Source organism: Pipistrellus hanaki, assembly GCF_964339955.1.
Source record: "Pipistrellus hanaki genome assembly, chromosome: 16".
NCBI classification, from domain to species: Eukaryota; Metazoa; Chordata; class Mammalia; order Chiroptera; family Vespertilionidae; genus Pipistrellus; species Pipistrellus hanaki.
This window is the reverse complement of record NC_140518.1, coordinates 20,820,765-20,835,305: the sequence shown is the minus strand read 5'-3', so window position 1 is coordinate 20,835,305 and position 14,541 is coordinate 20,820,765. Positions and strand designations below refer to the sequence as shown.

General features: G+C 36.6%; 1 protein-coding gene across 2 annotated transcripts in view; it reads right to left on the bottom strand.

The window, feature by feature from the left end:
• The window catches only part of APPBP2 (amyloid beta precursor protein binding protein 2), a 45,760-nt gene that overhangs the window by 21,135 nt on the left and 10,084 nt on the right, over positions 1–14,541 (bottom strand). The window contains exons 3-6 of one of the 2 annotated variants that reach the window (XM_084861722.1): positions 11,594–11,758; positions 10,397–10,548; positions 6,530–6,653; positions 2,325–2,493 (exon numbers count right to left, since the gene is read on the bottom strand). In XM_084861722.1, the coding sequence (XP_084717848.1) occupies positions 2,325–2,493; positions 6,530–6,653; positions 10,397–10,548; positions 11,594–11,758 (610 nt within the window). The remainder of the gene's footprint in view (positions 1–2,324; positions 2,494–6,529; positions 6,654–10,396; positions 10,549–11,593; positions 11,759–14,541) is intronic. The other variant, XM_084861723.1, reaches the window with a different exon arrangement.

The window sequence follows — 14,541 nt, the reverse complement described above, 5'->3', positions numbered from 1 at the left end:
TCAATAAAAAGAGCCTGGCTGGTGTGGCTCACTGGTTGAGCACCGACCTATGAACCAGCAGGTCACAGTAAGATTCCTAGTCAGGGAACATGCCCGGGTTGCGAGTCCAATCTCCAGTAGGAGGCAGCTAATTGATGATTCTTTCACATCACTGATGTTTCTATTTCTCTCCCTCTCCCTTCCTATTTCGGAAATCATTAAAGACAGACAGACAAACAAACAAATACTAGTAAATAAATGAAAAATAAAAAACATTCACTGCCCCTCACTGGGGAAGGATATAGTTCCCTTTCACATTAAAGATGAGCATGGTCATGTTATTTCTTTTGGCTAATTAAAATATGAATATAAGTGAAATGTGCCATTTTTGGAAGAAAGTTCTAAGAGTCAGTATTATTTCCTCATTGTGTTTTCTGCCTCTGTTACAGGCTGGTTCTGGAGAGAAGCAGCTCTAATCTTCTAGATAGAAACTGCTTCATTACAGGGAATTTTGAGCAAATGCAGAGAGTGTCAAGCGGAGCCACAGAGATCCCCAAGACAGGCTGTATCATGAGCGTAAAATAAACTTGCATTGTTCCAATCTATGGTTATTTTAGGGCTGATATTATCTCAGTAGAGACTAGCTTACTGTTACTTATATCAGGCTATGGTGAAAATTCGTATCTGCAGAATTAGTAACTATATCCTCAAGATTGTGTATTTTTCTATAATTATTACTGACAATTGAAAATAAACTATCAAAATTATCCAAGTAACATATATAAACATTCCTCATGAAACTGCTGAGAGCTGCAAACACCATGAATAAGGCACAGCATTAACTCCCAACTAAAATACAGAAGAAAAAAATTACTGTCAATTAAATGGTAAATGCCTAATAAAACGGAAAATGGTAAATAAAAGGTACTTTGTTACACTGGCTCTATTAAAATGGCCCTGGGGCTGAATAAGGGAGTAAAGAACGGCAAGATTTGAATCACTCTATGTAACAGAAAAAACAGTGTAGTTCTAGAGGGCAGTATGACAAATAAGAACAAAAATATGATAAAAGAGGCACCAGAGATGACTGAGTTCCTATGTAAAGATAGAAAAAATGGTGGGGCACCTGAATAGCTTTTAAAATAGGCACTTCTAATACTTAAACTGTTATTGTTTACCCCTCTCTCATTTCCAGTAAGTTAGGCTACTCACACAAGGGCCTTCCTTCTGTGAATGGTGTGGTTTTAGGTGTATGAAAATCTTGGAAAGGGTCCAAATTCTATAACTGAATGGATAAACTATGGAACAAACATTGCACACAAGGGGCAGCAAAATAATCCATCAACAAAACAAATTCAGCAGATAGAGAAGCTCAGCATTAAAAATAATCAGAAGAGCATACATAAACCACCTGAGAAATTACACACATGTTGATAAGAATTTTAGATTTTTATAAATGGGTTCAGTGTCTTCTTATAGAAATACTCGAGGTCCAATGCGCTCCCACTGTGGGAGCACACTGACCACTGGGGGGTAGCTCCTGAGTTGAGCGTCTGCCCCCTGGTGGCGAATGTGCATCATAGTGTCCGGTCGTTCTGCCATTTGGTCATTTTGCATATTTGCCTTTTATTATATAGAATTACAAGTAAGAAAAGCATTGAAATTGCTTAATACCACTTTATAGTTATTCTAGAATTTTCTAGTTTTACCTAATTGTAATTTTCTTTTCAATATGGAATAAATATTTATATTAATGGGGCAAAAATCAAGATAGGAATAATTTTAAAATATAAAAGTTAAATGACAGCATGAAATTATTATGATATTCTTCCATAAATAAAGTAACCAAGTTAATAAACAGATCACTTCTCAACTATGTATTCATTACCCCTAAAGCCTTAATTTAATACTAGTATGAAGCCAGGAATGAAGCTATCTTTCTCATAAGGCAGGGGAAGAAGCAAAAACAATGCAATAAAGTATAAATAAAATCTAGTTTCTCACTGAAATGAATGCCTTCCAATTATTAGAGTTCACCCAGAATTACACATTCATTAAAAAGCATTTACCAAAGTTCTATTTAGCAGAGCATGCCCATCAAAATAACTTAGGTGAAATACATTTGATCTAAATAAAAACAAAAACAAAACAGGCCCTAAATCACATGCTCATATTGAAAAGCCATCTCACAGAATTTTTGACTGGCTTTAAATATTCCATTACAAATGTGTACTGCTTTAAGTAAATCTAACATGTGAAAATGAGATCTATTAAGACAAAAATACAAGAGTATATGATTTATCCTCTGTTTTAGAAATATATACCGGTCACAATGAAATACTCACCTCATCATAGTGACTTTTTGCAAACAGAAGTGCACACAGTTCTCCATAGAGTGCAGCTTTGTTTGCTTGCTGGCCATGTTTTGAAAGTTTATCCATGTATGTCTGAGCTAACTTAAATGTTTCTTCACCCAAGTGATATTTACAGTTTCCATTTCGCACATGAAGCAACCTGCAAAGCACAAAAACAAGCCTCTATTTTGTATATTTCAAGCATGGAAATATAACCTTTACAGATCACCATGTTGCACCCAAATGAGTTAAAGTAACCAGATACAAGAAATGAGGTGGCATTAGAAAACAGCTGTCTGGTCCAAACTGGGATCTACTAATGAACATGAAGTATATGCTCTTCTCAGAAAGCTACCCAGGATTAATCTTGTCCAACTTTGATTCCTTATATTCTCTAAATATTTTGTATGCTTTGTGCACTCAGCATGTAGTAACCTTAAACTCTACATCTAACCTTAAACTCCGTGTTCCAAATCTAAAAGTAATGCAGTCTCATTATAAAAAATTTGGAAGACAACAAAGAAAATAAAATCAACGTGAAATACTAATACCTATCATTACCTTCCATTCTGTTTTTCTAGAATAAAATTGTGCAACACTTGATCAGTTACCACTCATTTTATGTTGCTTTATAAATGTTCATTTTTGCTCATCTTTCCGGTAATGTAAGTTCATTAAAAATAGTGGTATTGTTAGATGTTTCCTTTATAACTTTTATCCTCTACAGTGGAAAAGTACAAAGTTATTTACACAAAGAAACTGTAAAACTATGCTCACTACCTGATATTATGCACGAATAGTGAAATGTTTTAGGGCAGACTGAGCTGTAGAGAGCAACAGCCGACATGCAAAACAGTATTAGTGTGAGGACTGGACATATATTTATGTCTTTATTACAATGCTGGCTAGAGCATTATGTCCATGTATCTATCATGCCCATACAATTTTCTGAAAATTGTCAGCCTTGGGAAGAAATAAAGGAATAAAAATCACTACAAACAAAAACAAACAAACCAAGTATAGAGTGGTAAGGAAGCTTTCTTCAGGAGTATAAAAATATATACCTTCTTAAAATTTATTTTTCCTATCTCCACCAAAAATATTAACAATCAATGATGAGAAACAGTCTAAAATCTTCTAATCATTAATCCTTTGTATTGTCAGGGAAAAAATGAGTAACTTCTAATGAACCAAAACTATTCAATAAAGTAGAAAATACTACATAAAGACAGTGTATCCTCCTAACACTCACAATACGGTTAATTTGCTTTTAGAAAAGACTAAAACATTCAAGCAAAATAATATACTGAGACTAATAAAAAATTCTGAAGGAATATCTTTCATTCATAATATCAAATTCCAACTGAAAGTGCAAGTAAATTTAATAATTTAAAGCAAATTTAATAACTTATCAGGCTACTGCTGAATAATGTATTATTGGATTTATATTTTTTAAGCAGAAGCATAAAAACAAAATAAATATGTTTTGGTGTACAGACATTTCACGCAAAAGTAAGTGTACTCATATAGAAAAGGAAGACAATATCACTTTTACTGTCAAATTGCTGATCTAATGACCAGTTTGCAATGACCTGTCATAATGGCAATCATACACAGAAAAAAAAATCTGAAATCTAGTAAAAGATTATAGGAAAAAAACAACAACAAAATAAACCTCACAAAACAGTAATTTAAATGATAAAGTTTTGATGGTCTCACAGGCAAGTACTGATTGAGCATCTACAATATAACATGCCAGTCATTTTATTCTAGAGGCAAACGACGTATTGGTAAACGAGAGAAAGAATCCGTGATCATAAGAAACTTCATTCTAAAAGGAAGACATGTTAGTATAGACCACATGTGTCAAACACAAGGCCCGCGGGCCAAATCCAGCCCGCCAGGCCTTGCAATGTGGCCCGCACCGCGCTGTCATCACTGCACTCCGCTGTCAGTTTATGACATTGTCAGTTTATGACTGTTCAGTAAACCATTCGGCCTGCAATTTAGGCTGGATTTTAGATTTTGGCCCCTTCTCTGATTGAGTTCGACACCCCTAGTATAGACCAACAAACACACCAATAAATAAGACTTTCCTTTAAAGATAAATGCTATGAAGATGATAAAAATAGGGAAATATGATTAAGACCTTCCAAAAAGGAAGTGCTTGGAGTAGACAGGGAAAAATTGTCTTGAGGAAGTTAATAGATGAGTTATACCTAAATGATAAAGAGACAATTATGTGAAGATCTGGGGGAAAATATATTCCAAACAGAAAAACAAATCCGAAGGCTCCAAGAAGAGGAAAAAATTCTGGCGTAAGACCAAAAAAAAGGCCAATGTGCCTGGAATTTTATGAATAGAAGATTATGTGGAGAGAGATGAGAAAGTAAATCTAATTGCAATAGTGAGTGAGATTATTTCATTTATGCTCTAAAACAATGCTCTTTAACAAAATTTCCTGCTCTACTCAATTTGATAGCCACTAGCCACAGTGGTTTCTGAGTATCTGAAATGTCCCTAGTGTGACTGAGCGGCATTTTTCATTTTAATTAAATTTAAATAGTCACTATGGTTAATGGCTACCATATTGGACAGTGCAACTCTGCCCGATATGGTAGCCATTACAAAAGACATTACAACGATTCAGAAAACAAACCCTTGAAATAAAAAGAACTTGTACTGAAAATATGTATTTCACAGTATTCAAATGGTTGAATAAGGTTAAACCCAGTCATAAGTTAATTTATAGAATAAAAAGAATAGTGTTACCTCTCATTGCTACAATACCAAGAATTGCATTTTCAACTTTCACAGTAGGCATTTCCCCCAAGAATAAGGTTCTAGAAATTATTTGATAAATGGCACATGATGGGGATAGAAAATGAAAGATTTCATGCCAGAAAAGCACACCTTGGTAATTTCTCCAATCCCTGATGGTTGTCTATTGAAACAAAAGGGGCAGAAACTCTTCCGTGTTTCCATCTGGGATTACATTAAGTAGGATGCAAAGGCCCAGGAACTTTTGAACCAACTGAGGATCTAATTTTGCCTCAGCACTCAGCCTAATGAAAAGACAAGTTAGGTTCTAAAGGTCTTCAAATGTGGCTCTTACTATGTAAGAACAGTATTTTCTTCTTTTTTTTTTAAATTGATTTTACTTTTTAAAGCAGTTTCAGGTTCACAGTAAAAACTGAGCAGAAGCTAGAGACATTCAAGTGTCTCTAGATATTCAAATTCAATAAAAATAGAACACTATATATTTATTAAATTGAACAGACTTTAGGTAATTTAGGAAGTCAAATTTTTATGATTTTTTAAAACTTTACTTTTATTTCCCTTTAGTTTTGTTACAAAATTCTTTTGAAGAAAAGTCAAATAGGGGAACAGGAGAAAAACCTATATAAAAAGAGCTAAAACTGCCGGGACCGGTTTGGCTCAATGGATAGAGCGTCGGCTTGGGGACTGAAGGGTCCCGGGTTCGATTCCGGTCAAGGGCATGTACCTTGGTTGCGGGCATATCCCCAGTAGGGGGTGTGCAAGAGGCAGCTGATCGATGACTCTCTCTCATCGATGTTTCTAACTCTCTATCTCTCTCCCTTCCTCTCTGTATAAAATCAATAAAAATAAAAAAAAATAAAAAAAAAAGAGCTAAAACTAAATGTTATATGTGCAGAAAAGATAAGGACAATAAAAAGCAGAATTACTTCTATATTTGCTTGCTTTTCCTTTAAGTACATCTGTTTAAACAATATATTTTTAAAGAAAACTGTTATGTATAAGTAAAATACTAATCTTGTCATGGATGATTCTAGAAGTGTAAACAGAGTAGGGCTTAAACAAAAATAATAAATAAAGTGTATTTCTTTTCCTAGCATCCAATGCCTAGCATAGTGCCTGGTATATACTAGGCACTCAAAAAATATTTGTTAAATGAATGAACAGACAAGTTCTCTAACAAAGCAAAAATATATACAGACAGTCTGGTTCATAATATTTAAATCTAAGCTAAAATAACTAAAGCAAGTTAACTATATTTTGGGATGAGAGACAGGCGACCAGACCAGTGAAACTCTGACATATAAACACGTCAGAGGTTAAGTCAAATAGTGATGTATGCTTAGAATCTGAGTTAAAACCATAAAAGCTATAAAGTACCGATAGAGCAGGTAATTGTAGGATCTATTCCAACTTACCTCACACAACATTCTACTGCACGAAACCAATGAAGCATCTCATCATGTAGAGTACATAATTGAAGGCAGGACAGAAAAACTTTCTCAGCATCACTGTACCAGCCTGCATCAGAAAGAAAGCCACCTGAAAGACAAGGAAAACCATTAACTTTTAGATAGTTTAATAAATCACTTGATGCCAACTGGTTTGGCTAAGTCAGTGGTCAGCAAACTGTGGCTCTTTGGCCTCTTGAGTGTGGCTCTTCCACAAAATACAAGTGGGCGCACACGTACAGTTCGTGGCCCATGCGCAGAAGTCAGTTTAGGGCTCTCAAAAGAAATTTCAATCGTTGTACTGTTGATATTTAGCTTTGATGACTAATGTGTTTGCTGACCACTGGGCTAAGTGGATAGAGCATCAGCCTGAAAACTGAAGGGTCCCAAGTTTAATTTCAGTGAAGGGCATATGTCCACGTTGCAGGCTCCATTCCTAGTAGGGGGTGTGCAAGAGCATGATTCTCTCTCACCACTGATGTTTCTATCTCTCTCCCCCTTCCTCTCTGAAATCAATAAAAATATTTTTTAAAAATAGTGTCACTGAAACCCATTTGGCTCAGTGGATAGAGCGTCGGCCTGCGGACCGAAAGGTCCCAGGTTCGATTCCAGTCAAGGGCATGTACCTTGCTTGCAGGTACATCCCCAATAGGGGGTGTGCAAGAGGCAACTGATGGATATTTCTCTCTCATCGATGTTTATAATTCTCTATCACTCTCTGTAAAAAATCAATAAAATATATTTTTTAAAAACTGTCAATAGTCTTAACAATGTCAAAGTGTCTGAGTTAAAAAAATAATATATTTTACTCATATCCATGTTTGATGTTTAATTAGAGCTACATGTGATCAAACAAATATTTTAATTGTAGAGAAGTATGCTTAAGAACACTTTACGGCCCTCACCAAGTGACTGAATAATATGGTTATTATATTGTACATATTCACACTCAGCAGCCTCTACTCACCATCCTCATAGATGTGTAGTGCTGGTTACTAATTATTGTCTCTTAGTTTCAAATAAACCTTTTTAGACTCTGTTTTATGACGCTGGGAACTAGGGTTGCCAGCTGAATCTCTGCAGTCTCTGTCAAAAGGAACTAGAGTGGTAGAGGACGGACAAGAGACATTCCTTCCTGTTTGCTTCCAGTTTCTGTCAACAAAGCCCCTGGTAGTGGCAATTCATTCCAATAAGCCAGTTCCAGTCGCAGTTTCCCAATACTTACAGAATTAGATTCACACTCAGGTCAGAGACACCAGAACCAGCCAGTCAGGTCTGCTCCTAGTGGTCTAAGTTCCAGACCCATAAGCTCCACTTCTCAGTGTTCTGAGGCGCCTATAGCCTAGCAGTATCCCAGCTATTAAGGCACCTCATCAACCTTCTAAATTTTAGTAATTCCAACCCCAGCTCTTGGTTCCCTAAGCCCTAGGTGTGGTAGTTGTTTCTATTTTTAAATATATATTTTTATTGATTTCATAGAGGGAAAGAGAGATAGAAACATCAATGATGAGAGAGACAATCATTGATTGGCAGCCTCCTGCACACCTGCACGTCCCCTATTGGGGATCGAGCCCAAAACATGGGCACATGCCCTGGCTGGGAATAGAACCAGCAACATCCTCATGCATAGGTGGATGCTCAACCACTGAGTAACACAGGCTGTGCTCTGGCATGAAGTATTTTTCATTGTTTTGGTAGTTTTAACATTAAGACTGATCATATGGCCACACAGGCCGGGCACATATTACTGAGTTTTCTAGGACTTGGCTCTTCTCCCAAGATAATTCTTCAACCTGGCTCATTTCAATAGCCATATTGTTAAAAATGTTTGTGGAGATAATAGAGGACCTTAATGAATATTAGCCTGCCTGCTTTTCACATTCCTTGACATAAATTTTTCCCACAGATTCTTACATGACCATCTAAGATTAAAGAAATGTCAACCTTGCCGAAACCGGTTTGGCTCAGTGGTAGAGCGTTGGTCTGCGGACTGAAAGGTCCCGGGTTCGATTCCGGTCAAGGGCATGTACCTTGGTTGCGGGCACATCCCCGGTAGGGGGTGTGCAAGAGGCAACTGGTTGATGTTTCTCTCTCATCGACGTTTCTAGCTCTCTCTCTCTCTCCCTTCCTCTCTGTAAAAAAATCAATAAAAAAAAAAAAAAAGAAAGAAAGAAAATAAAAAAAAGAAAAAAAAAAAAAAGAAATGTCAACCTTAACATCAAGATCACAAATACTCTATTGTTAGAGATATTCTTTGGTCATAATTCTTTGTTGCAATTTAAATTCCACAGGACTATGGAAGGATAAATGCTGAGGGTTCTTCACAGAAAAGAATGTCTTGAAGTTCCTCCAGTAAACTATCTATGATCACTACACAGAACTATTCTAAGACTGAAGAAAATGACCAAAAAAACTTGCTGGCAAAGAAAGTGTATGTGCACCATGTGCGCGCGCGTGCGTGTGTGTGTGTGTGGGAGGGAAGGACATGCACATATTAATGTGAGAAGTTAAAAATGAAAGGTAGGCCGAAACCGGTTTGGCTCAATGGATAGAGTGTTGGCCTGTGGACTGAAAGGTCCCAGGTTCAATTCTGGTCAGGGGCATGTACCTTGGTTGCAGGCACATCCCCAGTAGGGGGTGTGCAAGAGGCAGCTGATTGATGATTCTCTCTCATCGATGTTTCTAACTCTCTATCCCTCTACCTTCCTCTCAATAAAATATATATTTTTTAAAAATCAAGGGTAGTCTGTGGTGATGGAACAGCCCAGGCTCCTTATGATAGTTATATAAATCTGTACATGGAATCAACTGCACAGAAACACACACACACACACACACACACACACTCATGTATGTAATAGAAAAATTGGTGAAAATTAAGGTCTATAGATAACAATATTAAACTAGTGTCAACTTTCTGGTTTTGATATTATCTGTAGAACTACAATCATTTAAAAATATTAAAAATTTTTTTAAAGAAAGTGAAAAAGTTAGCAATAACTTTAATAATTGCCTGATGGTGAAGGCCTAGAATGAAGGTGGAAGGGTTGATGGGGGGTGAAAGGGGGACATCTGCAATATTTTCAACAATAAATATACATTAAAATTTATTTTGCTTGAAACACTTATCCAAGTAGATTTCCTAACATCATGTTATACAAACATTAAACAGTATTTTTTATATATAAGATGTCGCTCAAAAAACATAACAGCTAACAACTCAATTTTGAAAATGAAATGTATTTTAATAAGCATTGCCTTTAATTATTCTAAGTGTGTGTATACATTATTTGGGACACCCTATATATAGCATACAAGACCTTAAAATCCTATTTATGTTGTCAGTAGTCTCATAACACTCCCACGAAGGTATTTAGAATTACTCTCATTTTAGAGATGGAAAAGCTGAGGTCCCAAAAGAATTCAGTCCCATGACTCTGCATATAGTAAGCTGGTGAAAGAGGCTGGTGGCAGCATGACACGGTAGAAAGATATGTGCCTGGAAATCATTTAGACACAGGATTCTAAACTAAGTTCTACCACTAGCTATGTGACTTGAGCAAGTTACATTTTTTTAGTCCATTTCCACATTTGTAAAATGCTATTAATACCAATACTGGAATGTCATGAGGATTTAGAAAGATAGCACTTAAATGCCTAGTATAGTGCTAGGCGCAGTTAATGTTCAATAAAACACATAGTTTTTCTGATGTTTTTCTCACAACCTCCTTATGTAGACTTTGGGACTACCCAGGGAGAATTCTTTATTGTTAGCAGGTTTAATTATGAGTCATGTCACAGAACAAAACACTCCTCTATTTTACCATTACTTACCTAAAACAAAGCCCACTTGAATGGCTTTTTCCTTTACTGCAGCATCTGATTCTGCTATATAAGAGCACCTTCTGCTAAATGAGTAGGCTAAGACTGAAGCAACTTTCACACCATGATCCATCAAAGCCTGGAAACAATGATGAAGCAAATGTCTGAAAGAGAAGGAAAAGATAATTTTATAAAGGTAATGTGTTTTGTTTTTTCAGAAGAGTGCTAGCTTGCTTTGTAAAAATAATAGTATATGTAATTATTTTCCAAGATGAAAAAAAAAGCTTTTGCCTTACGAATTATGAAGCCATAATTCACAATTTTGCCTAGTATCTTTACTCAGTGTTCACTCAGTGATCATGTATGGGTAGATTTATGGCAACAAAGAATAAAACTAACTTTTAACTTCAGTTTTAAAAACCAAATTGGCTCATAATATAATAATAATCCAATTTACAAAATGAGCAATAGAAAAAATGAAATACTGCCTTCACATCAACATGATCTTAAGAACATCATACTAAGCAAAATAAGTCAGACAGAAAATGTCAAGAATCATATGATTTTACTCATATGTGGAATATAAAACTGAATGCAACAAACGAAAAAGAAAAACAAAACTCACAGACAACAGTATGGTGGTTACTAGAGAAAAGGATGGGGAATAGCAAAGCATAAAGGGAAGGTTAAATATATGGTGATGAAAGATTTGACTCTGGTTGTGAACATAAAATGTAATATACAGAAGATATATCACAAAATTGTATATTTGAAAACTATATAATTTTATTAATCAATGCCACTCCAATAAATTTACTTAAAAAAAAAAAGAGCAATGGATTTCAACAGTTCCAAAATATTCCAATATATTCCAAAATATACAAATGGCCAATAAACACAAGATGTTCAACATCATTAGTCATTAGGGAAAAGCAAATCAAAATTATAATGATATACCACCTAATATCTGCTAGAATGGCTATAATTTTGTTTAAAAAGTAATGCCAAGCCCTGGCTGGTTCAGCTCAGTGGATAGAGCGTTGGCCTGCAGATTGAAGTCATGGGTTCAATTCCAGTTAAGGGCACATGCCCATGTTGTGGGCTCAACCCCCAGGGGGCTTAAAGAAGGCAGCTGATCAATGACTCTCTCTCATCATTAATGTGTCTCTATCTCCCTTTTTCTCTGAAATCAATAAAAATCCTATATACCTGGAACTGGTTTGGCTCAGTGGATCGAACGTCGGCCTGTAGACTGAAAGGTCCCGGGTTCGATTCCGGTCAAGGGCATGTACCTTGGTTGCAGGCACATCCCCAGTAGGGGGTGTGCAGGAGGCAGCTGATCGATGATTCTCTCTCATCGATGTTTCTAACTCTCTGTAAAAAAAAAATCAATAAAATATATATATTTAAAAATCCTATATAATAAGAGAGGAATATACTAATTATCCATTACATCGTAATGTCAGGACCAATCTTCAAATGGTGGAGAGCTACAGGAGGGCGAGGCAGCGAGCTATGAGCTGCGGAGAGCTACCAGCGGTGGTGGGTGGGTGGCCAGCTGAGGCAAGCGGCAGTGAGTTATAAAAAAAAGGAATGCCGCCGGGACTGGTTTGGCTCCGTGGATGAAGTATCAGCCTGCGGACTCAAGGGTCCCGGTTTGATTCTGGTCAAGGGTATGTACCTTGGTTGTGGGCACATTCCCAGGAGGGAGTGTGCAGGAGGCAAGTGATTGATGTTTTTCTTTCATCGATGTTTCTAACTCTCTATCCCTCTCTCTTCCTCTCTGTAAAAAAAAAATCAATAAAATGTATTTTAAAAAAAAGCAATGCCAAGAGAAAAAAAAAGTGCCTTAGCTGGTTTGGCTCAGTGGATAGAGAGTCAGCCTGTGGACTAAAAGGTCCAAGATTTGATTCCAGTCAAGGGCACATGCCTGGGTTGCAGGCTCGGCCCAACATGCAGGAGGCAGCCAATCAAAGGTTCCCTCTCATCACTGATGTTTCAATCTCTCTCTTCCTCTATGAAATAAAAATATTTTTTAAAAAAGTAATGGCAAGAATACGGAAAAATTAAAACCCTCATACATAGGTGGTAGAAATGAAAAATGATACAGCTCTTGTGGAAAACAGTTTACAGGTTATGCAAAATGTTAAACATAGGGCTGTCATATGTATATAACTAGTTATATACAAGAGAATTAAAAACATATGTCAACACCAAATCTTGTCCAGGAACATTCAATTCATAGCAGCATTACTCATAATTGCCCAAAGGGGGAAACAACTGAAATGTTCAACAGATGATTAGATAAACAAATCCATACATCCATACAATGGAAATTTATTCAACTATAAAGTAGAAAAAAATACCAATATAAGTAACAACAGGAATGAACCTTGAAAACATTTCAGGAAGTAAAAAAAGCCAGTCACAAAAGACTATATATTATATGAAATGTGTACAATAGGTAAATTCAGATACAGAAAGTAGATAATAACAACAGGCCCAGCCTGGGCCCCTTTGCAGTCCAGGAGCTCTCCTGCCACCACCACTGTGTTCACCAGCTTCTGGCTGAGCTTCTGACCACCAGGGGGCAGCTCCTGCATTGAGTGTCTGCCCCCTGGTGGTCAGTGCACATCAAAGTGCCGGGTTGTTCCACCATTTGGTTGATTTGCATATTAGCCTTTTATTACAAAGGATTGTATTATTTTCCATACAATCTTACCCTATCCTGTATATTAAATACTTAATAAGGGATTTGGACTTGGTGAATGATGGAAGAGAAATATTACACTATATCTTTACAATGGCCATGTTTAAAATTGCCTATCAAAATTAAAATCCCAGAAAGCTCAACTTTAGAGAATGATTTTTTAAAAATATATTTTTATTGATTTCAGAGAAGAAGTGAGAGGGAGATAGAAACATCAATAATGAGAGATGATCATTTATTGCTGCCTCCTGCATGCTCCCCACTGGGTATTGAGCCCACAACTGGAGCATGTGCCCTGACTGACAATCGAACTGTGACCTCCTGGTTCATAAGTATCATGATGCTTAATCAATGAACCACACCAGCCCAGCTACAACTACTGAGTAGCTCCGTTGGTTAGTGTCTTCCTGCTATGTCAAAGTTGCAGGTTCAATTCTCAGGAATCAATCATAAATAAGTGGAACAACAAACTGATGTTTCTCTCTCTCAAAATAAATAAATAAAAATTATTTAAGCCGAAACTAGTTTGGCTCAGTGGATAGAGCGTTGGCCTGTGGACCGAAAGGTCCCAGGTTCAATTCCGGTCAAGGGTATGTACATTGGTTGCGGCCACATCCCCGGTGGGGGGTGTGCAGGAGGCGGCTGGTCGATGTATTTCTCTCATCGATGTTTCTAGCTATCTCTCTCCCTTCCTCTCTGTGAAAAATCAATAAAATATATTTAATAAATAAATAAATAAAATAAAAATTATTTAAAAGTTTTTCTATTGCCTTCTTTTACCAAAATGTAGTTCTCATCTATAATTATATTTTAAAATGTTTTTATTGAGAAAGAGAGAGAGAAACATCAATAGAGAGCAACATTAATCGGCTGCCTCCTGCATGCCCCTACTGAGGATCGAGCCTGCAACCTGGGCATGTGTCATGACCGGGAATTGAATTGGCAATCTCTTGGTGCATGATATGATGCTTAACCAACTGAACCACAACTACCAGGGTAATGTATTATTTTTTTATAGAATAATTTTAATTAATCAACTAACTAAGAAGTTTATCTACATAGTTAATTCACTTGCCATATTTTATTTTATTTTAAATATATTTTGTTGATTTTTCACAGAGAGGAAGGAAGAGGGATAGAAAGTTAGAAACCTCGATGAGAGAAACACAGATCAGCTGCCTCCTGCACACCCCCCACTTGGGATGTGCCCACAACCAAGGTACATGCCCTTGACGGGAATCGAATCTGGGACCTTTCAGTCCGCAGGCCGACTATCTACTGAGCCAAACCGGTTTCGGCATACATGCCATATTTTAAAGTTATCCTTAAAAAGTGAAATCATATGAATTATATACTTAGTCTATCATCCCTCTCTAAAGTAAAAAAATCCATAAGTAAGCCCAAGCCACTGTGGCTCAGTAATACAGCATGGGTCAAGCTTTGAAGG